The 25,325-nt window shown below is 39.5% G+C and overlaps 1 protein-coding gene across 7 annotated transcripts in view; it reads right to left on the reverse strand.

Annotated features, from left to right (window-relative positions):
- LOC111874180 overlaps positions 1-25,325 on the reverse strand; it is an 801,454-nt gene that overhangs the window by 17,154 nt on the left and 758,975 nt on the right. For 4 of the 7 annotated variants that reach the window (XM_033755358.1, XM_023869458.2, XM_033755359.1 and 1 more), the window contains 2 exons: positions 25,020-25,175; positions 1,968-2,119 (listed from right to left, as the gene is read on the reverse strand). In XM_033755358.1, coding sequence (XP_033611249.1) covers positions 1,968-2,119; positions 25,020-25,175 — 308 coding nt within the window. Of the gene's footprint in view, positions 1-1,967; positions 2,120-16,249; positions 16,318-25,019; positions 25,176-25,325 lie in introns of those variants that run through there. The other 3 variants (XM_033755360.1, XM_033755362.1, XM_033755363.1) reach the window with 3 other exon arrangements.

Here is a 25,325-nt window from a genome sequence, read left to right on the forward strand (position 1 = left end):
CTGTGAAGAGTGTAGTCTTCTGGGTTGTGGCACCATACACTTGAAGAAGAGAACCCAACACTTCTGAGAAACATTTCACATCCATATTCAGGGTTGAAGAGGAATGAAGCATGTTTCCATGGCAACAAGAATAGTGCAATAATGGAAGATATGTTTTCTGTGTGATTCATGGTTCATACTGAGATGTTATAAACAAGACCAGTCAGCAGTTGTAGTTAGTTAGAGGGCTGCTGGGGCTCAATTGTTGTGAACTGTTGCTGTTAGAAGCTGGTAGCTGAGGTTGGGGTGCATTTGGGAACCTAGAGGAAGGAAATCATCCACTGTTGGAAACCGCTACCAAGCAACGGCAGTGAAGATATGACTGTGGACACTACTGTGTGTGTGTAGTAGTAGTAGTAGTAGTAGTAGTAAGAGTGAACTGTAAGGTGTGGTCATGCGTTGTATCAAAGTGTCCAATAAACTGAGACATCAATCCAAAATCCATCCATGGCCGCAATCTATCACTTGACAAAAAATGACTATAGATTGTATTTTGAACATATGGTGGGAATCAAAATCACCACACAAGAGATCTCGTTGAACACACAGGATTTTTCTTCTGTACAGTTGCCTGCTCAAGGTATGACGTACAGCAAAGATATTTTTGTCAAAGTACAAGCATATTGCATGAGACACATGGTCACTAAGACCGACATAGGCCTGCTCCTTTGAAATGCTGGTATCCACTGATAAGACCACTCAATGTCACAATGTGAACATTCATCATCATGTGCAAAACAGCCCTTTTTGAGCCATAGCCTTCCTTAGAAGATTCTGCCAGGTCTGTCTTGAGTTTGACCATCCAGGTTTTTGCAGAGCAAGGTTTTCAGCCTTGTGACCAACCCCAACCTGGAGGACCAAACATATGCAGCTCTGACAACTTCAAATTTTATATAACTATTTTAAGTGGAGACTTTATAAATCGATTAGCACAGTGATATGTAGTGGGGATTTTTCAGAAATAACAGCAGAAATGTTAGAAATACATTTGATATCTGTATTATCTAGTTATTCAACACCTTTATTCTGCCCCTGTCCTAGAGAGCATATGTCTTAAAAATATCTTAAGAATAAGATGAAGCAAGTTCAGCAAATAAATCAAAAGGATCAGTGTCACTGTTTTAACCATCGTGGGAAGTCTTCAGAGGCAGAGATATATAGAGTTGCTAATTTCAATCCCAGTTCTTGGCTGTCAGACTATCTCTTAAATGTCTGTACGCTCCACTATATACCACATCCATGGGTGTCAGGTAACCAAGGTAACTCACCCCCCTGATTTAAAATATATCAAAACTGAAAAAAGAATGAAATATACTAAATATTAACACGAAAATTTAAAAGTATTTAATATAAGAGTAATAATTATTGTGTCCTGAGTATTCAAGGGTGATTATGTCATAAAGTTTGTAAGCACATATCCTGGCTATCCTTCCTGGAAAAATATCTTGGCAGAGCCCATATTTTGGTACCATAAAATTAGAGTAATTTCTTGATAGGAGACAAGGAACTGATTACTTCATTTTTGAAGTCACTTGTTTTTGTGCGTAAGAGGAATGGGATTTTGGTAACTGAAGAGGCATCAGTTACTTTCTAATGCCAGTCAATCAACTGTGATTGTGATAAACATTTAGATTCCATAATACAAAGTAGTCTGCTACTTTTGTAAAGCTAATATGGGAAATTCAGTGAGTTAGGATTGTCTGACATCCAAGTCCTATGACAGTACTGCTAGAGTAGACGCACAAAATCTGAGTGGGTGGAGGCAGTTATTAAGAAGAAGAGCCATAGACTAAAATAAAAAACAGAACAACCTGTGTTTGCATACTGCATAACAACTTCTGTTATTAATCCTGAGAACAGTAAGCATTCGATGTAGGTCACCGAGTCAGATTTTCTGCGCTAACTCTACTTATTTCTAGGCAGCTCACTGGAACAGTCTTGTGAGGAAGACCACTTCTTCTTGTCGTCAGCTGTCAGTTGTGAATGTTGCTTGCGTATGGACCGGCCCCAGCCAGCTGTGAGGTTGCCAAGGCGAGAGAATGCTCGCTTCACCATGGGTGAGCTAGGCACACTTTTGGGCCTGCGCAGTGAGACAACACACAGCTCCTCACCACACACACAAAACAACATAGCGCTCGTTTTGGGTTGGGGAACAGGACAACATAAAGAAGCACAACAAAAGTGAACAATAGCCCTAACTGAAAATGTGATAAACTTTCATCCTGAATCATATTAAAAGGAATGATGGTTAAAGAGTGCATTAGTGATTGTCAACGTTCACTCCATTTTATTCACATAAGAAACAAAATGATATCACCTGATCAGATAAATGAATCTTGAGTCCGAGTTCCCAACAGTTCATATCTAGTGAGATTTGAGGTTTTCACGGCTGTACTATGAAGAACACTACCTTCTGGGGTGTGACATCATGTAACTTGTGGATATTTACTGGAACTTTGGAGAAAATTACTGCTAATATCTTGAGGGTTGAAGAGTAACCCAAGAAAGCAGACAGGCAGACAGCTTGACGCTGATCATTCTGAGCCCTTATTTATTTGGATGATTATAGATGAACCTAAAATTTATTTCTAATTAATTCTCGGTAATTTAAATTTCAAAAGTCTTATGTTTCGGTATTACTGGAAATGTATCGTGATCTATAATATCGTATTTCATCGTCTGGGACGTGCAATACAGTGTTTATGTTGAAAATTTCTAGATTCTGGCAGAAACAAGAAGTCCGGAGTTCTGACATTTACGATCAGTCATAAATTTAGCTCGGGTACAGGGAACCGGACGCGCCTAAAAGGACAGGTCAGAGCTTGTTACAATTGCCTGTGAATGAGGGCCAGTATGATTGGGTTGCCTCGTTCAAGCTTCCTACGGAAGATGGGATGAAAATGTATATGTCAACACCATCTTTCGAATTCCCGGCATGGGGGTGCAAGCCATTCCACAAAAAGGGAGACTTTCACAATATTCCGAACTGAACGGACGTGACCCTTGCATGCTCCGGGACATAGCTAGCCGATAGTGTAACGCTGTAACTTAAAGCTAAGAATATATTAATTTAACAGTGTGGTGAATTAGCAGGTGAATAAACGTCAATTGGCTCAACTCTCAGAAAAACGCTTTCTTAGGCATCGCTACCCTGAGACTCATGCAAACCGACTCAGCTAGTTTCCCGTACCTATACCGATCTTCCTTAGTTTGATCTGTGAGGACAACTTCCGGTAGCCATCATACACTGTCCTAAGGTAGAAACAGGTGTAGCAGGGATAGCACCGTTCCGACTGCGCTGATACAAGCAAAGGCGGGTTGGAAAAGAGCGGTGTTAAGCTATCAGAGCTCCGCTTTGTCACTGCTTGTCTGGCTTACTCTGATCATGATGATGAAGGCAGTAAATTCTTCAGAAAAATCGATATTCGCCCACAATAATATATGGGGTCACAAACCAGAAAACTAAAGTCTGTGCAATTACTGTCATAAAAACCTGAAGGTCTACGATTACAGATTTCTTTCTTTGATATTCTTGCTGTGTTGCTCAAGGAAGAAGGTAGTTGTACTGTAATTTCAATTTAAAATATACGCCCTGCTCTAGTTCATAACTGTATGATGAATCTATATTTTGAATTAAGGGGGGCTTTTTATAAGAGTCATATCATTGCAGTGATTTATAATGCAGGACTTTATAAGCAGCAGGTTTTTCAATGTAAACAATTTAAATCTGTCATTTTAAAAAACTAGGCCTTCAATGAACTTCTCAGGCATGGGCACCAGTTGGATGGCATGGATGAAAACATGGATAGGCCCTGCCCTCGGGTATTTTAAAGAAATCAAAGTTCAAGAAATGAAAGAATTATACCAAATGTTAGTAATAAAATTATTCTTCCATCCAGAATACTCTAAGGTGATTAGCAAAAGTAGTCTAAAATGGGTTCAATGTGAGTGTCTGGCTTCCAACTTGGAAAACTGACTGGTGCTATGGAAGAAGTCCTCTTGGACCCCAGTGTTCTCAAAACTATCTTTCAATAACCAAGCTTCATTTATTAAGAGGTTATGTCTCAACAATCACTTATACACTTCAGAATGTTGTAACTATAAGCTGTCTATCACTCACTCTGGAAACTTCAACCAAGGAGCATCAGCCATATCAGATAATAATTATGAGTACATTATTTTAAAACATTATTCTTTTTTTATTCTTTTTTTTTTATTCTACTGCTTCACATATTTCAGCATAACTGTCCTTCAACTAACAGAAAACTGGAATCTGGTTCATGAATGAGTAATGTTGTGTTAATAGGTGTAGGTTCTTTTTAGGAATGCTTTATAAAGACAGTTGTGTCTTTCTTGTTTACCATTTATACACAGAAAACACTGGAATAATAACTTTTTTTAACAATTTGTGTTAAAATGATTAAGAAACGTGAATACAAATGATGGAGGAACAGATGACTTAATAAATCTGGTGGTTAATGAAGTTTTCAAAGGTTGGCAATTAAATTCATACCTGTTCAGACATGATTAAGTGTGTAGCATCTTGAAACACTGCATGTGGTAGTGTATCAGCTGTTTCTGCTATGATGTAGAGTTGTAAATGACAGTGAAATGAAAATTAACACAAAATGCAGAAGTCTCAGTACTAATTCATGCAGAATATTAAACAAGACATGCCACAAATAACAGTCTCAGTTTTGAGGAATCTTTCCATTTTTATCTGATTGAATTATTTAACCTGTACAGTGGAACCTCGTTTAACGAGCATAATTCGTTCCAGAATCTTACTTGTAATGCGAAACACTCGTTAAGCGAAACAATTTTTCCCGTATAAATTAATGTCAAATACGATAAATCGTTCCATGCCGAAAAAAATTTATGTATAACGTTTATTCAGAGAAAATTATATATACATTGTTGAGGAGCGTGAATTATCTTCATCTTTTCTTCTGTGCGGAATGAATCAACCTGGAATGCGAATTCGATATGCAGAAAAAAAAATCGAAATAATTAGTTTATTATTTATGATACATATCCAATTCTTTTTTACTAGGAAGCTGTCTAGAGACATTTGTTTTTGCCGACGCTTCAAAATTTGGTGAGAATGCGACACAGCATTATCATTAAATAAATTTGTAGCGCGCACAGCCACTGCCTTATTAGGGTGATGCTTCTCAATGTACGATGCAACAGTTTCCCATGCTTTCATCATTTCTCTTATTGCGCCAGAAGATTGTTGCTTTGCTGTTACCTCCTCCTCCTCTGACAAACCCTCCTCCACAACTTCTTGCTATGAAACACAATGCAACTCAAAATCGTGCAAATCGTTGATGTAGACCGATTGTATGTGTGTGCTAGATCAGCCACGCTCACACCTCATTCTCGCTTTTCAATGATTTTACGTTTCATTTCTGTGGTTATTTTTATTCTCTTATGGCTGTCTTTTTTTCGGGGACATTTTTGCAAGGGTTATTAAACTTTACACCCAAAAAATCACAAATAATGTGTCTGAACACAAGTTTGGAAAAATGTGTGATCACAAGCGACACTAAGAGCGGAACGAGTGCTAAACACAGACTGATGTAGCAAGCGCACGGTCCGGGACTTCCCCTCTCGTCACTCGTTATGCGAAACGTCGCTCGTTAAGCAAGTCTTTTTTTTTTTACGAATTGTTTTGCTCATTATGCGAATTACCCATTATGAGAGGTGCTCGTTAAGCGAGGTTCCACTGTATTTTACTTATTTCTCTACTAAAGTCAGTAAAACATTTATATCATGCAAACATCACTGAAAACCAAATGACCATTCTAATTAACAGGTATTCTTGGACCTTTGTTAGAGGGGCAAATTGTGTTTCTTAGAAAAGGAACCCCTAATCATCTACTTCAGATTAGGTTTCATCAGCACTGAAACCTGCTTAGAGTCTATTTATTAAAACCCAAAACAAGTGGGAATCGAAAGGCCACTCTGTAGCTCAGATTTAAAGTTTTACTGCTGTTCTAATATCTTCCTTGCATGAGCGGTAGCCTAGTAGACATTTAAGCAAGTGAACATGGAATACAGAATAATGAAAGTGAAGTTGAAAGACAAACTACCAGTCACTTGAACTGACAGAGGGACTCTTAGATTTTGGAGAACATACTTAGGACTTTGACAATGATATGAGCTGTTTTTATTAAAGGTTTTCACAAATCCCCCCTCTTACACAGATAATTAAGCAGTCCTCAAGTAGGCCAGGTCGCTTCTTTCCCACATTTTGAATATTACTTGAAGGGCTTTTAATCTTATGGCTTACTGATTCTGTATGGCTTTGTACTGGATAGTCTTGTGAAAAAAAGTTGCTTAAACTCAGCATAAATTCAGATGATTGTCTTTATGGTTTTAAGTAATTAGGATGCAATAATAATAGCAAAGATAAAGTGTGTGTGATTAATTAGGCACCAGACTGTAATAATATACAGACAGAAATATCCACACATTCTTAACTTTGATGTTTATCCATGGGGAAAGAGTTACTGATACCCACTGAATATGTGGGCCCCACAGCCAACCTGTACTCGGTAGTAAAGAGAAAAACCTGTTCCCCTCGTGGAGATCAAACCCAGCTCACCCAGTGCATAGTCTTGACATTCTATTGACTGAGCTATGCCTCTTAATTTGAGTTCAGCAATAATCTTGAATCTTTTATGCACACTACAATTCCGTCAATAATGCCTGTATTTTTATAACTCCTTCCCTTCACATATGGCAGACGTGACCACAACAACGGGCTTATGTACAGAAAACGACATGCGAACACCCAGATCGCTACAGTATAAAGATCCAAAAAGAGGGATATCGAACTATATTGGTTGGACGAGTGACTGATATTCCTAGTAGAGGTGTAAAAAAGAACTTTAAAAAATTGTAACGGAAAAATTTTAATGAAAAATAATTTAAATGAATTTCATTTAAAGTAAATTACAGCGTATGGTATTTTAACTAATGTTAGCTAAGTATTGATTATAACATCCAATATTTTAAATCACGAAATATCGAAGTTATCTGTGATGCGAAAATGTGGACATTCTGTACAGTGAAACAGTTTTGGCATAGCCCGTTTGAGGCCGAAACAAGTTGTGAAGGGAAGGCGTGAGAGAAATAATTGCAATAAGGAAGGAATCATATTGTATATAAAAGATATATTAATGCAACAGTTACTTTAATTTAAATTTTTTAAGTACCACTGTAACAGGCCGTGGAGGCCCACAGGGTTGTGTAATGCTGAGGTTCCCACATTTTCTAGACAATCGGCTCAAAGATGGCGGTGAGGTTGTCAGCCTTACCTGCCGGCCGCCCTTTACTCCCAAGAATATTCCTGGTACTCATTTCTGTTAGAGGCTAAGTCGACCCCACTATGGCTGGAAGGATTAGGTAAAGTGAAAAAAATCCACCTCATCGGGATTCGATCCCGCGACCTTCTGGCTTGTAGCATAGTGCCTCAATCAACTACACTACCGCGTGCCCCAGTTTCTTAAATACAACATTATAATAAGCTTGAAGACTGAACCTAGTTTTTGAACGTTATTTTAGCCAGACTAGTAGCTGATTGAACTATATCCAATTTCGGTGGTGACAGTTGAAATTCTAAACTAGTGTTCCACAACCTGTGGGACCCAACGCGCTGCTGCTACTTAATAATCGGCGGGATGGAACGTGAGTTCTTGAAAGCAATAATTAATTCAGTTACACAAACTCTCCTGCATTGCGAGCACTTACCTATCATTAAAACCGAGATATAATCGTGTCTGTGCCAACAGACGTGTATAGTGTCTACATAATTATAGTAATAAAATATACTATTAAAACTGTCACAATATTTCAGTTCTCCAGAACTTATGTTGTTCTTTCAGTAATTCTCATATCCAGCAGGCACAGAAGGCTCATTCCACGAGAGTAAAGCGGCAGGAGTTTGAAGCTGATCGCTCACTTTCATCTAGTGCCGAGTTCCAGAATGGTGGAGCTATACCTCCAATCCCCATACGTCTTCATGTTGGTTAATTAATTAAGCGCACGGACAATTTTACCTCACTTTAACTTCTAAGAAATTTCACTTCCATTGGTTCCATTTTACCTTTGTTGTTTCTACACGTAAGAATCCATGATTTCTGTGTCATATGTCAGTACAGGTTTAAACTGGCTACATATATCTGGTGTCCGGATGAAAGGTATCCCAAATAAAAAAAAATGATATCTCGGAAAGTAATCGTCATACACGTACGAGTATCTGGTTTATGTCATCTGAAAGGAAAACCCTGTAAGTTTCTTTCCATGCCCGGCTTACACGCATGCGCCGTCACATTTCTGCCACCATGTTAAGATCGCTTGGACAGGGTGATGGCCGGGAGATAGAGCGGCAGAGGTGGACCAATCGCTTGGCCTCCTAAGTCGCCAGATTTAACCCCACTGAATTCTTTCTTGTGGGGTTATGTGAAGAACATTGTCTAGCAGGTTAAGATCAACGACCTGCAACACCTGAAAGCCCGCATAAGGAACGCTGTGGCTATGGTAACACCAATCATGCTGGATCGTCTGGATATTTGTCGTGCCACCAAGGGAGCCCATGTTGAAATGTATTGATAAAGTTATGTAGACAAAAAAATCTTTGACAGTTTCCCTTTGTAGTGTTGTGACCCATAAATGTGCATAATAAACGCTTTCTGAGATATAATTATTTTATTTTGGATACTTTTCATCCGGACACACTGTATACTACTATAAATATAAGAAATTTGCTTTATATTGATAAGCTAATTATTAAATAGAAAAATAATTTGGGGGAAATTCATGGTAAATATTTTGAGCTTCATAGGAGGTGTTCAGAGAAATTATATAATCGTTTGTTTCCAACACGATTAATACTTTTAATACATACCCAAATATTCTGTTACCTGTTTATGAATCTCAACGAAGTATTTCGCAGTGTTTGCTGTTTAATAGGGGCGATTTGTGATGTCACGTAGTGCTCAGACATATTATAAAATATTTACGCAAAAGGTAATCCTGTTATTCGATAATCGGCACACACGCGAATTCTGTATCCCCTGTGACCTGCCACTTAGTCTAATTAATGCTGAAGCCTCAGCATAACTTCACAACGCTGACAGGTACCGAACGTGCAAGAAAATATCAAACGCCTACTGGGGCGATGGCATGTATAGAATGTGCAAATATATACAGCATAGCTATTATACTCGTACAGAACAAATGCAATATTGCATTCTGCTTGGATTTTGATTCATGTTGTGCGTGCTTGTCGTATTCTTCTACCCTTAACATGGAGGCAGTAGGTTAACTTCTCCTGGAATATGCTACGTAGTAAGCTTTACAGACATACTCGTAGGCGTGACACCTTCAAAGAATACATAAACTGGCTAACGTGGATCGAAATATACAGTCCTGATACTGAAAACATCGTTAGAAATCAAGTCAGAAAAAGAATGTGGGGTTAGAAAATTACATTAATAGATTCTTGACTATACGTGTGAGAAAAGCATCGTGACAGGCTACAATTTGCTGTTTTCAGTAGGAATGTTTACTTTCGCATTGTCATAACACAGAGGGCTATTTTCGAAAAGAAGAATGACATGGCTTCATGTAGATAAAAGCTTCGTACCACTTCAACGTGTTGCTGAAAAACGGTAGGGAAGAAAAATAATTCGCAGAAATTAAAGGCTAACCCTAAACTTGATAAATTGTTGCATGTCCAGCACTCGCCACATTCAATATGTTGATGGCCGACGGAACTGCAGGGAAGGACATCTATGTTCATTACTTTTAACTTGTAGATTCTATCAGACGAGAATATTCCACTGCACAAACAAAATACTGCGAACATTGTGAGGTGATAATGAAGTAGAGCAAGGGACGAAGGCATTCTGGCACATAAAAATATTTAACTTAATAATTTGAGTGCGAACATTAATCAGAATTCATGTGGACGGCAGAACAAGAGAAATGGTGCATGATGGATGTTACACAAATAACAGAAGGGGACAACTTCGATAATTGAGATTATGTTGGCTGATTAATTAACGACGTTGGACAGTTGTAGCACCCAGTAAGCCGACCTACAGTTCATACCAATATGAAAATAAAACAGTAGTTAACAAGATTATAGTAGCATAAAAAGAAACTAGCTTTGTAAATTAATTCTCAGATGAATCCAAATGTGGTGAAAAGAAAGCTTCTTATCAACTCATAGTTCTATGTATTGAATTCTGAGCCAAAACAGGATGTTAATTTTAATTTTTATGTTTTGTTTCGTAATCTTCTTATAAATTGTCAGCCCTATCGTGAGAATATTATGTTTTATTAGTAAGTGCAGTTTATCATCATTTAAATTACGACATTATTTCAAACTACATTTAAGTGGTTCGAATTTTGGAGTATAACATGTAAGGCGTGCGTATAAGATATTTTTAATGTAATTTTTGTGATCAGGACACCCAATAGCAAAGGAACAACTTTTATAACATAACGTTTTTAGGCATGTCCCCTATTCATAAAGCTGTAAGCCACGGTCTCCCGGAAGCTTGCTCGTTCGTGCCATGAATACTGTATTGTTCGTACTCTCAGATCGATAAAAGAGTTCATTACATTTGTAATAAAAGCGGCTCAGCTCTTCTGAGGCAAGAAGTTAAGCTTTTAAGAAAAGGAACCATGATTTTTATTGATGCTGTACAAGCCTGGTGTGACTGAGTACAATGCAAGCTGCTATAGCATGGGGTATTCTGTAATACTGCTTCATTTAACTGGTCGTTTCTTTTTACGACTTTCTCCTTGGAGTCTATAAGTAGCGAGAAGTTTAATTACGCAAACATTTATAAAAGAGGAATTCAATTACTTTTTATCAAGTTATGGCTACTGAAGCAGAAAATTTAACTAAACAAAATCAATTGGCGAATAGAAGCCATCTGCATCTGTGGGATACCGAATTAAAATAAACTATTATAATATTTAAGCGGAAATGCTGAGAATTGGTAATGTCGCCCAACGTCGCTATTAAGACTTTTGTTTTGCTTCTCACTGGGGAATGGTTTATTTGTTCACATTATCTGTTAATTCCATTCATAACCCCCTCCCCCTTTCCTTTTTTAAACTGCCAATTTAATTCCCGAAATCCCAATTTCACTTTACTTAATGAATTCATAGCGAACTTTTTACAAACTGAATAGTAAGTAAATTGATATAATTCCCTTTTAGGCGTATCTGCGACTGGATTATTTTTTGGGATGTTTCATTTTATGTAGTAAATATTTTGCAAAGTGGCTTTTCTTAACTTTACACTAACTATATAAAGACGGTTTCCTTTTATGTTTTTACTGACATTTTCAAATGCCACGTTTGTGGCAGAAAGGGTTGGCATAACTGTAACTCTGTAGACTCGCAATCTGGAGGTGCTCGGTTCGAATCACGGCCGGGACGCCTGCTATTCTGACTGAGGCTTTTTGTGGGGTTTCTCAGTCACACCAGACAAATGCCCTGATAGTATCTGGATTAGGCCACTACTGCTTCCTTCCAAATGTTTTCCTATTCATTAGTCACTTAAGCTACAATCTGATGCTAGACAGTTGAACTATGGACAGCATCGTTAAATAAACCCAAATAATTGCACTTTGTGCCGGTCACGGTAGCCGAGCGGTCTAAGGCATGTACTGTCTTCGCTCGCTTGGAAACCGGGATCGTGGGTTCGGATCCCACTTAGGGCATGGATGTTTTAGTTTGTGTGTGTGTGCGTTTTCTCTGTCTGTGTACAGGTAGAGGCCTTGCGACGAGCTGATCACCCGCCCAAGGAGTCCTACCGAACATGTAAGATCTAGAAAACCGGAGTGAACGGAGAAGTTCATGGAGGTAGGCCTAGGCCCACTTACACATTTCGTAGGACTCCTTGGGCGGGTGATCAGCTCGTCGCAAGGCCTCTACCTGTACACAGACAGAGAAAACGCACACACACACAAACTAAAACATCCATGCCCTAAGTGGGATCCGAACCCACGATCCCGGTTTCCAAGCGAGCGAAGACAGTACATGCCTTAGACCGCTCGGCTACCGTGACCGGCACAAAGTGCAATTATTTGGGTTTATTTAACGATGCTGTCCATAGTTCAACTGTCTAGCATCAGATTGTAGCTTAAGTGACTAATGAATAGGAAAACATTNCACGTAAACCATTATTGTTTATATACTGTTTCAATCATGCAACAAAATAAGGTTATGTAACGCGATATAAATGTATATTATATAGATTTTAAAAATTATGTTAAGAGTCTAATAAATATTTTTAAAATATCACAAGTTTTCATAAATAATATTATTAAGTCAATGGTGACAGGGATATAATATTGAGTAAGAATATATATATATATATATATATGTAACGACCTCTCTGCGTCAGTTGCAATGACTCCGCGGGATAGCCAATAGAGGCGCCACTTGACGGCCTACCAGTGGCCGTAGACATGCGTATTTGTATGCACGCATTCCTACTTGAGAAATAAACTAAATGTAATAATCAAATTGACTTTGGGTAGGTGTCTCCCCTCATTTTTAATTGAAGACGGGAAAAGATCCAATTTACAAAAACGCTGTCTTCTACACGGACTACAAGACGGTATACGAAGACCCAAAACCCAGTAACCTCTTTTTTGTGCGTTGTAGTAAACTACACTGTCATTACTCGCACGTGCAATTCTTCTGTATTTTAGAACATAACTTTCATTTTACAAGCATAAAAAAATTGCGAAAATAAAAAATCTACATTTGCCACAATTACGCAAACTTGATCTAACAATCAAACAAGCAAACGAACACTCAAACACCAAACAGATGTAAAACAAACAAACAAACAAACAAACAAACAAACTGTGCAAGGATTGGATAGGAGAGCGCATATAATAAACATCAGGTACAGTCCGGTGTGGAGTTTGCGTGAGCCAGTGAGAGAGAAAAGAGATAAAACATTAATAACTGTGTTGTGGCACTACTGAAGATATACGCTGATTAGTAAACACCATCTAAACATTCAGATTATTAGAAAAAGACACACTAAAACTGATTAGAAACACTACAATATTTGAGGCAGCCAGGATGAAAACGGGTTTAAATTAGGAGGCCTTTGCGACTTTTAAGGTGAAGGTCCATTTTTCCCACGTCCTCGATAATCACTGATTTAAATGTAGCTGTTTCCAAGCAGCCACGCGGCAGAACAACTGTTTGGGAAGAAGTGTTACAAAAAAAAACTTGTACCACGAATACTCTTTAAAAAGTTAGTCTTCTGGGTTATGGCATGGGCACCTGAAGATGAAGGCAACATGTTCCGCCGAAACTTTGACAACCATTCGCAAGACTGCAAGGTATCAAAACCCAGGAAACTGAATTATGAATAAACATAGATATCTCATTATTACGGTTCGTGAATATCGTTCAGCCTACTTTGCATTAAGGCTGATGCTCGAGTGAAGTCACATTTGTTCGAGAGACTTAAAGTTCCCAACGTCACACATCATGTGATATTGTTCATATCGTATATTTTATGTATTGTACTATCGCAACACAGCAACCAATATTGTATATGCACTGCATTCAACTTATATATGATGTAATTTACTTCTGGGCTCTTGTTTCGACCTTGCTTGGCCATCACCGTGTCATATACGATTATGAAGGCCATTTCTTATACAAACTACTATTATTAAAATATATCTAAGATATTTACACACATTTGATAAGAACCCAGTTTTGTCTGTTGTATTGTATGGGATTGACGGTCGGTCTTACATCTTACGGGAAGAGTGGTACAGGGCGCTGAGGAGGACATCTGGACTTAGAGGGAATAAACAAAATGAGAATGGAGAGAGCTGAATAACATGGAGCTTCATATTTTTTTGTCTGTCCATATATTATTGACTTTATACAGGAATGTTTCCGACGAAACTTGCATAGTAACAAATGGCGTGTTAGATTAGAGGGAGACTTTTCCTTGTAGGAGGAGGCGTTATGGAGGTACCGAGGTCACCTTGGATTTTGTTGACTAAACTTTTCCGTTCGCTAGCGCCTCAGGGAAGAAGACAGAAACTGATTCGGTGACACAGTGTACTGTACTATGTTACACAAGGTCACGGAAGAAAAATATCAAAACTTAGGTTTATATTAGCTTTTCTCCTTTATATCACTACTTATTATTAAGTTTAATTTACAGTACTTTACAAAAGTCGTTCGAATTGATAGCCCTCAAAGGCATTACTGTGCTGTAGACATTCAATGAAAGGCTCAGAGATATTTCATCTAGCAGAAATGATTGCCAAATTCTGTATATATACGTCTTGACGATGACAGAGCAATGTCGAAACATACAGCCATGGAGTTTATGTACAAAAGTTACTAGATTATATTTTTTAACAAAAAATGGGAAACAAAAATTCTCACACTGGATAATTTTTAAAATAGAGAGAAATTATCTTCCGTAAGGTAGCCTACACAATGTGCGACGTAACCTCAAAGTTGCTTTAGATCCCGTATAGTAATAGACATGAGTTTGAGGATTATCAACAGAGAGCACGGATTTATTTTGTAGACCGCCAGATGTATGGGCCACGAAACAACTGTTCAGTCACGGTGCAGTTTTAAGGTGTAGTCAGCTCTATATATCACAACATTTTTCAACGGACTGCGCTGTGCATATACAATTGGGTTAAAACTATTTGGGAACTTATACTGACATTTCAGAAATTACCTTTAACACGTCAGACAGCAATGTCTGATCTGGTTTCAATTGGCTGCCTCAAGGAAAATCATGTGAAATGACACATCAGAAAAGGGTCGACCTCAGTTTCATGTTTTGTTCATTGTCACAATAGTAACTGTATCGGTATAGCAGCTCGCTGCCTTCAAACCGCTATACAGGCAAGCACACATAAAGCACGTCTCTCATTTAGGTGATATTTTTTGTGAAACCTGAGAACTTTAACAAAACATGTATGGGGCAAGGTTTCTGTAAGAGGACGGCCATAAGATAGTATCAATGGTTAGAAATATAATTTCGTATATCAGAGGTCCTGGTTTCAAATCTCGGATCGAAGATAGGTTATCCATACAAAATTCTTTCTGTGATTTTACTTAGTTCCTCCGGGCAAATGCTGAGGTAGCAAATAAAAAATAGGAACCCTGATCGATTCTTGGTGGTTGAGTGTTTAGTAAACTCTTCGAAATTCAAAATAGAGGTAATAATTAATTCCGAAATTTCGGTGAACTTCTATCGGACTAAACGACGTCACATGCCAGAACCTAGTAATTTCCAAGAATATCCTTTAAGAATATCCCACATCATGCGAAGAATATATTAAAATGTTGACACATCAACATTTTAAAACTGACATTAGCATGAATTTCATGACAACCTACGCACATAAGGTCGGCCCATTTCTTCCAGAATGTTTCATATTCAAACAACACACAAATATTATGAAATAAACGTTTTTTCTTATAGAGATGGATGGCTCTTTCTTGAGCCAGTGTTTTAAGGGGGGGGATTACGTTGTGCCTGTTTTGTTGTTGTGCAATGTATATTCGGTTCATGTCTTCGTACAAAAAACTACACAATTTTTTTGGGGGGTGGAGTAAGAGGTTCAGGGTTTTACACATTTAAAAATTATGAATAACACTCCTGGTTGGGGTAGTGCTGTTATCTGGCCGGGGGGGGGCAGAAAACGTTCGTACGAGGATAGAAATGCTATGTAATGACCGTTTGGTAAGAGAACCACAGACTCTGTAGAAAAGGAAAGGCAGAATTTCTCAATAGAATATACGGACACTGTAACAATAACATGTAAAAATCCTGTTCTGGGACCCACCCATAATAACAACAACAATTATAATAACAATAATAACAGTAATAATTTTTCCCAAACATATTGGTGTTACTTTTGATCAAATTTTAAATTTGGGAGCTTTGAAATATGACATTGATCTAAAGTTCGCCTCTGTGTTACCTTTAATTTGTAAGCTGGTGTAGACTTCTGCTACACTGGCCGATAGAGCCATCATCTACCCTCTTGCGCACACGTAACGCATTTCTTTTTTCATTTCCATTAATACCAACATTGAAGTGACATAATCGATATGCCTTTCCCAAGTCTGTGATTCTCTTATCAAACAAAAAAGGGGACCAGTCCACTGTTGCAATAAATTCACTGTCATACTTAACTTATGCTCCATGTCTTACGTGGAATACCACGTCGCCTGAAACACGATCATTTGGACTTATCCCCTTGTTCCTCAAAAATTATTTGTGTCTTTTGAAGTTTCTTGTAAGGACATATAAACGTATAAAGAAAATTATTATAAGCTTATTTAAAATATATGCAATATATTTCCGGAAGATTATATGGACAATCAAAGTTCAATGTTTGAACTTAGATATCGTGCAAACTGTACCTAAATAAAATGTCATTAGAGTACAGCACCATTCAAAGAAATAACAACCCGAGCTCTGAACTTCAGTAAGGCCGACTGATGATTTAGAACGATGAATAGTTAACACTGCTTAGAACTCTGATTGTTACTGTACCGTATATACTCGTATTTGTTGGTTATTTAAGCAAGCAGTCAGTATCAGACTACATGGTACATACAGCGTCAAATGGTAGGATAATTGGTGAATGATGAATTTGAAATTAATTAGGATGATGTCGTGGCATGATCGAACTATCTCGGAATTTGCTGGAGAGACTGAGAAAATCCCGTACAAAATTCCTCAGTCAGAATAGCCATCTTTCTGGCCGAGATTCGAATCAAGCACCGTGTAGTCTCATAGGTCACCAACGTTTCGGAGGAAAGTACTGCTTCCATTATCAGGGTATGAATACATATTTATCCTGAAGATGGAGGCAATGCTCATAACTACCTACAAGACTATACATGCCCAATCACCGATTGTACTGGCTGGGGATTTTCGTGGTTTTTCTGAGCGCTTCCAAGAGATTTCCTGGATATTAACACTAATTACGCCACAACTTCCTTCCTCTCCCTTTCCTGTTCATTCACTCACCATTCTACGTTATGTCATCTGTGATGTGACAAAGCCGCTGAATGAATATGAAAACACGTCTCCATGTTGAATTTGAGGTTCTCACAGCGGTGTCTGTGAGGAGGACTACCATCTGGGATCTGACCCCGTCTAGTCTTGCAGAAACTGAGTTTCTACCGGACTATGAGGCGTCAAATTCCCAGCAGATGGTTCTGTTCATACACTTTATATTCAGTGTCATGTAGTTTCACTTATTTTAAAAACCAATCAACAAAAAATTGATATGGGTTAACTGAAAAACAATATCTCACAGTTCTGTTGATGGATAAGCCGTCATGTTGGTGAAAATTCAGAGCTACAGTACCTCTACTTGTCCCAGACTATACCGAGATATCGTCAAGACAGATCTGACGTCATATTAGCTGCCAATTTTGCCGATATCCAGCATTTCCTTGTCGGGCGAAATAAATGTGGCAAGGCAGAATTCGAAATAATTGTATGATATATCTGACAGCTAAGAGAACCCTTCATATTACTGAGATATTCCTTCATGTACGTTAGACACACTTCGCTTTGGAACGTAAACATATGTTCTGAAATATTTCTTGTCAAGCTACAAAAAATTGAAGAAAACACACATTATAGTGTTACGTTTAACTGATTGTACGAAAAAAGGTGCACAGCATATGTGACATTATCAACCAAGCAAAATTCTGAAACATTTTCTGCCCTTAAATGTACTCCGGCAGCCGGGATAGCTCAGTCGGTATAGCGACTGGCTACGAGCTGGACGACCGAGGGGTCAGAGTTCGAGTCCCAATAGGGTCAATAATTTTCTATTCTCCAGGTCGTCCAGACTGGCTCTGGGGCCTACCCAGCACCCTATTCAACGCGTACCGGCGACTCTTTCCCCGGGGGTAAAGCGGAGGGGCGTGAAGCTGACCATTCACTTCCAACTAGTGCTGAGGTCAAGAAAATGTGGATCTATATATCCCCTCCCCTATACGTCTTTATGGCTTAGTACGTACTTAATTAGTTAAGCATAGGGACAAGTTTACCTTGTGCACCAGGGGCAACTTTTCTTTTAAATGTATCCCATGAAGAATAATTTTACTGCCATTTCCCTCTTCCCTCGTTAAGTCCTTATGGCATGACGATCTAACGTTCATAATTCTGGGTACGTTACTAGTGGTACATTTGTGGACATCAAGAACAGGGCAAATATTTATCAGACGACGTTTCAGGAAGAGAGGCGTTGGGGTTGCAGGCGAGCCAGTGGGAAATAATCCTCATAGAAACTGTTCGGTCAATGCGGAAAAGTGGGCCGGAAGTGGAAGAGAAAATGACGTGAGTTGAGCATGTGTCATTTTTCCTTCTTCACTCATCCATATACTATGAAACTGATAGCAGCAGGTTCCTCCGAAACGCTGGCAGAACAGTTCTCTTAACATCACAGCCACAAAACAGGATTATCATCGAAGAGTGTTGTTTCTGGAATATAACGCCGTGCGGTTCGTTGAAAGTCAACCGACGTTTCGGAGGAACATATCGCTTCCATCTTCAGTTTCGAATAAGCCGAGGAATATACTTGCGTGGAAACAGGTGGCAAACCGAGTCTTGCCACGTCGGCTGACATACAACGGACCACATGGCGCTATATCCCAGAAGATAGAACTCTTCATAACCACCGCTGTGAGAGTCTTAAATCCTACGCAGGATCGTCAGTTCTCAGCGTACAATTTTTGACCTCTTTTACAATTTTACAATCAACGAAAGTGCTTTTTATTACAGCAAAAATTCACGGGCAGTTAGACTCATGCAGTAAATTCAAAAGAATCTGACAAAAATGTCAAAGTACTTTTATGAAGATAGATGTTTAACAAGAGTCAGAATTGTAATGTCGGATGTTGATGTTGTGAGAAGAAAATGGAATAGAATTTGCTTGGTTTTTCTTCACGGTTTGGAATAAATTGATTCCCTTACAAGACATCATAATTTCGTTTGTACATGAAACAATTTAAGGTACAGGTTATGAGAATATTTTCTTTTGTACTGCTGTAAATAAAATTAAAAGCAACTTCGAAATAAAATACGCACACCCTGTATTTTGAAACGCACTAAATCACACAAAGATATATTAGTCTGATAAAAGCACTGATTCACCAGTTTGAATTAGGCCGGAGTAATCATGTGTTAACAGATATATTACACAATTTTAACATTAATGTGTGCACAGATCCATCACTTTACACAGACATTTCAGTGTCAATAAAATGCGATTCATGAAAATAGATTTTCATCACAAAAACTAGACTGACAGGCAAATGGTCCTGCCTACAGGAGCGTGAAACATGGCTTCAGCAGGGAAAGCAATACTGAATGAAGGGGTTGAGAACGGGGTGGCGAGGAGAATATCTGTATTTACGAAGAGGGAAGAAGGGCAAAATTAAAATAAAAAAAGGACAAATAGTTTGTACATTTCGCCAGATGCTATTACAATGACTAATTTAAGAAGTAAAAGATGGGCAGTTCATGTAGCGCGTATGAGAGATGAGAAATGCATAAACAAATTTAATAGGGAAATTTTAGGGGAAGAAACATGTAGGAGGATAATACTGAAACGAATCTTAAGGGATGTGAGGGTGTGGACTGGATTTAGCTGATTCATAACAAAAAGAAATGTCCAGTGCTACGCTTTTGAGAACACAGTACTGAATCTTTGGGTTCCGTAAAAGGCGGGGTATATCTTGACCACGTGAGCGACTGTCAGCCTCTAAACAAGAATTCACCGGTAGCGGTAGCCAAGCGGTCTAAGGCATGAACTGTCTTCGCTCGCTCGGAAGACGGGATCGTGGGTTCGAATCCCACTGAGGGCATGGATGTTTAGTGTTTGTGTACAGGTAGAGGCCTTGCGAAAAGCTGATCACCCGCCCAAGGAGTCCTACTGAAAGTCTAAGATCTAGTAAACCGAAGTGAAACGGAGAGTTTCATGGGTTGGCTGAAGTGCCAAAGACAAGAATTCTGTCAATTGCGTTAGTTCAGTTACGAATGACAGGCGAATACTCAAAGAAAATATACAGTTTGGACGCAGGGGAAATTCAATGCCGTAAAATACTATTTTTCTCATATTATTCCTCTTTTCTTTACGCCTAAAAATGTCAGAATACTGACAGCCGTACACAGCAGATGTCACTGACGTAATTCATGTCGACAAAGACTGCCCAAATGTTGCGTCATCAAGCATTGATGCTAATGAACCTGAACACATGTTGAGTTCAACGTTCAACTGTTAGTAGACGGTGGGGTTCTGTCATTGTGCACATTTCACAACATTTCTTATTACCATGCATGGATATGACGACTCATTTCAAATAAATTTTGCTGAAGGAAGTTGGCCAATGCCCTGATAAACATCTCTCTGTGATGGTACTACAGGAACATTATTTCTCGGACACTGCAATATGCTATTCGTTTCTCTTGCTCCATGTTTCAGGCGTGCGGGTTTTGACACCGGATATCTGCTTGGATACCTAAGTTGAAGTCTGCACTTCAACTTAACTGCTCTTGTCAGCGCGAGAGGCCAACAGCCAGCTTCCCCCTCCCCCCTCACGGTTGCAGTTGGCGACCGTAAGCAAGACCATGCTAGGGAATCATTCATAACCATGAATTGAACATAAGGCCGAAAATATCGTCCTTGAATTTGGCGTCAAGCCAAATTCAAGGACGTTTCCCGCCCAACAATAGTCTCTAAAGCCTTTGATAGATGGGGAAAGCATTATAGATACGGCCAAGCTAGTTGAGACCGAACTCGCTGGCTCGGTGGGGACTGATGGTACTCACCAATATCGGTAGGGTATAGAGACTGGTAGAATATCATAGAGGGAAGCACAATAGATCAAACTGGTCGCGGTGCATGGGGAAACCCGCTCTCTCCAATAACTAACTANGCATTGAATCTAGTGCTCAGGTAAAGAATGGTGGAGCTATACTTTCACTCCTCCATAAGTCTTCATTTCATGGTGTTTAATTTCTTAATTAATGAAACACAGGGCTAACTTTACCTTTTCCCCTTACTTTTTTCCATTCCCATTTTCCCTAAAACACCCAATTTCCCTTATATTTAAATAAAAGACATTATTATGATTAAATTTTCTGCTATAATTCGGAATCGTCCCGTATTCTAAAAAACACCAGAGAACAGAAGGTGAACGGCAAAGGTAAAGCTATCCCTGTAACAGGCCGTGAAGGGCCACAGGGTTGTGAGACGTCGAGGCTCCCACATTTTCTTGAAAATTGGCTCACTGATGGCAGTGAGGTTGTCAGCCTTCCGCCAGCCGCCTTTTACACCCCCCACCGGAAGATTCCTGGTACTCACTTCTGTTAATAGGCTGAGTAGATTACAGGACCATAGTGTGGCTGGAAGGTTTTTAGGTAAATTGAAAAAATCCAATGACCTTATCGGGATTCGAACCCGCGATCTTCCGGCTTGCAGCATAGTGCCTCAACCAACCACGGTGCCGCGTGGCCCAACAGAAAACACAATGTTTCGGAAACTGGGTCTGCTTGCGTCCCAGTTCTCTACTGTTTCTTTCAAACACCGGACAATGGACAAAGTCCCCCAAAAGAAACCCAGTAATTCCGAGTGTTACACGCCGTTGTCAGAACAGTTTAGAATCCAGCTGTTTCTGTTGGCCAGATTATGATAAAACGCATATCCTAAAGAGCTTGACACGATGACACAAACGTCATCACAGCGTGACACAGATTATAGAAGAAAATAACTTCGCAAGAACTGACGTCCATTCTAAAGGAATCTGTAAGAAAGTATTATCAGCAACGCTTAAGGTCATTATCTCATTGGTACAATGAATATGGCCGTTAGAACACGATATTTTCGGCCTTATGTTCAATTCATGGTTATGAATGATTCCCTAGCATGGTCTTGCTTACGGTCGCCAACTGCAACCGTGAGGGGGGAGGGGGAAGCTGGCTGTTGGCCTCTCGCGCTGACAAGAGCAGTTAAGTTGAAGTGCAGACTTCAGTGGTTACATTTCAACCGTGCTCTTAACAAAGAACAAGTTATTGCTGGCTGCCAACAAGCGTCACTGTTTCAAATTTAATAATTCCACATTTTAAATAGGTTATATATGTGGGAAAAGAAAAGCGTATTGGCCAGTAACTTAAGGAAGGGATCTGCAGAATCAGAACTGACCAAGAACCGTGAAGCTCGTATAAAGCCCGATCTGGTAGGGGATATTAAAATTGGGGAGCTCCAGTTCTTACGGTGTGCGAATGGAATGGATCAAACGAAGGTGGCAAAGAAAGCATTTGAAAATAATCTGAAGGTAGAAGAAGAGTTGGAAGACCCAGACTAAGATGGCTGGAAGATGTAGTGAATGACATGAAAGCTTAAATAAAGAGATGGAGGCATAAGGTAAGTAATAGGGGCCACGCGGTAGAGCATGTTGTTGATGCACTATCCTACAAGCCGATAGGTCGCGGGTTCAATTCCCGATGAGGTCATTTGATTTTTCAACTGACCCAATCTTCCCAGGTGCACTATGGCCCTGGGGCCGACTCAGCCTCTAACAGAAATGAGTGCCAGGAATCTTCCTGGGAGTAAACGGCGGCCGGTGCGTAAGACTGACAACCTCACTGCCATCTGTGAGCAGATTGTCTAGAAAATGTGAGAGCATCGACGTCTCACAAGCCTATGGGCCTCCGCAGCCTGTTATAGGGGTAGCTTTACCTTTATTTATGGAGAATAACAGAATATGTCGTGTAGAAGGGCAAAGTTTTTGGGGTGGGGGAGACGTAGAACCAAGAGTATATAATTGTATTCCGAAATGTGCATTCATTTCATGAGATAAAAATAGTGATTTATTCAGTTATAATACGAAAGGCTGATGATAACATCTGTACAAGGGTAACGTGCCTAAACCTCACGCAGTAGTAGGACAGAATTATACAATTTACGTATTTGCATGTGTGAGGTGAGACAGTCCCTTGTACCGTCATAGTTTAACGAATTACCACCTGACCTAATGGTCAAATGTGACAGAACTTGAATAGGTTCGTTGTAATGACTTCAAGTAACGTATTGGAACTTGAAAACCTACGAGCAAGCAGAATGATAATATTGAAGTAGTACATATATTAAACTGAAAGTGAAATTCTGCATTTGATTGAACTTATTTTCAGTTGGGGTCAAACAGTTTGAGTTTCTGAACAGTCACCTACCTTCGGATTTCGTAAAAACAGGCAATATCTTGTAAAATATTTACAGTACAGAATAGCGGCCTCCATAGTCTAGAGGTAACGTTCCCACCTCATGACTCGTGGTACGCGGGTTCAAACCCGGCGGAATTCGTGGAATTTTTAAGGGCGGAAAAATTCAGGGAACAAGTCCTCCGGGAGGGACTTTAAGCCGTGTGTCCCNGAATCATTCATAACCATGAATTGAACATAAGGCCGAAAATATCGTCCTTGAATTTGGCGTCAAGCCAAATTCAAGGACGTTTCCCGCCCAACAATAGTCTCTAAAGCCTTTGATAGATGGGGAAAGCATTATAGATACGGCCAAGCTAGTTGAGACCGAACTCGCTGGCTCGGTGGGGACTGATGGTACTCACCAATATCGGTAGGGTATAGAGACTGGTAGAATATCATAGAGGGAAGCACAATAGATCAAACTGGTCGCGGTGCATGGGGAAACCCGCTCTCTCCAATAACTAACTAACTAACTACAGTACAGAATACCATAAACTGAATGCCTATCCAACCACCAAAATACAGTACGATTCCTTAATCGCGATGGGATGGGTAGGATATTAGAATGGGGAACACAAGGAATTCATACAGAATTTTTGTGGGGAAACATTTTATAAAATGAGTGAAGAGGAGATGGGAGGATAATGCTAAGATGGATGAGGTAACTGAGCACTGTTTCCAATAACAAGCTTTGGTATTTGTAATTTATTTTCTTTTCCACCTCACCCAGTCCGATTCTGCAGCACACTCAGTCTCCTATCCACTATGCAACGGGGGTTCTTTCCCCGGAGATGAAGCGGCCGGAGCGTGAAGCTGGCCGCTCACCTCAAACTAATGTCGTGGTCGAGAAAATATGGATTATACAGCCATCCTCCATACATCTTCATCTTCTGACGTATATTTGACATACACAACGTTTCGGCTGTTGGCTCTACTACCTTATTCAGGTAACTGGCCACACACACTGACTTAGTGCTTAAAGTACTAGTCTAGTATTCAAAGTTTCCCGAGTTCGATCCCAATTAACAACACTAATATCAAAATACGAGTAAATAATATCATTTTGTCAGTGCAATGGGAACAATTGACCTGAAGATGGTATCGGAACCACCTTTCGAAACGTCGTCTGTATGAAATACACCTCCAAGAATCGGCATTGTCCAACTCTGTACACTGCAGTTCGCTTATTGACGAAATTAGTTATATCTTTTACTTTCAGGGTGTAAGTATGTAACAAATAAACAAACTAACTGCATGGAGCTGAGTTCCTCTCGAGAAGCAATCAGTCTCTCAGCTACTCAAGAATTTCCAAATATTTTATGGAGCCCGAATGTTTATTACCGTGTTCACAAGATCCCTCCACTGGTCCCTATCATGTGCCAGCTGAATCCAGTCTATAGCACCCCATTCTTTTTATCTGAGATCCATGCTAATGTCCTCCTATTTATGTTTATATCTTCTTAGTAACCTCTTTCCTACTCGCTTTCCCATGAAAACCAAACATGCATTACTCTCCCATCCGTGTTATATGTTCTGCCCATCTCTTCCTCCTTGACTTGATCACTTGAAGTTCTACGTATTTCGAAATGTGCACACACGAATGGAAAGTTTTCAGTGGTTGCAGGGGTACACGAGGGGTACGTACCTGGGTGACTCGATGTCTGGAACCTGCAGGAAATTGCTACTCTTCGGTTTCTGGGGACTATGGAGGGTTGGAACAGCTCTGGCCAGCAACTCAGCTACCGGTACCTGCGGGGATCCGAACCCCGTCGATATGCCGTACAGCATCTCCTGGAACACACTGCAACAGAAAGACAGACTCATACTCTGTCTGAGGGTTGTTTAACGATGTTTTCATTATCAACATTATATATATCACGTCGGATTTGAGATTCTTACATCAATGGTTGTGAAGAGTCATATCTTCTGGGATAGAACGCCGTGTAGTTCG

Source organism: Cryptotermes secundus, unplaced genomic scaffold (genome assembly GCF_002891405.2).
Source record: "Cryptotermes secundus unplaced genomic scaffold, Csec_1.0 scaffold26, whole genome shotgun sequence".
Taxonomy (NCBI): Eukaryota; Metazoa; Arthropoda; class Insecta; order Blattodea; family Kalotermitidae; genus Cryptotermes; species Cryptotermes secundus.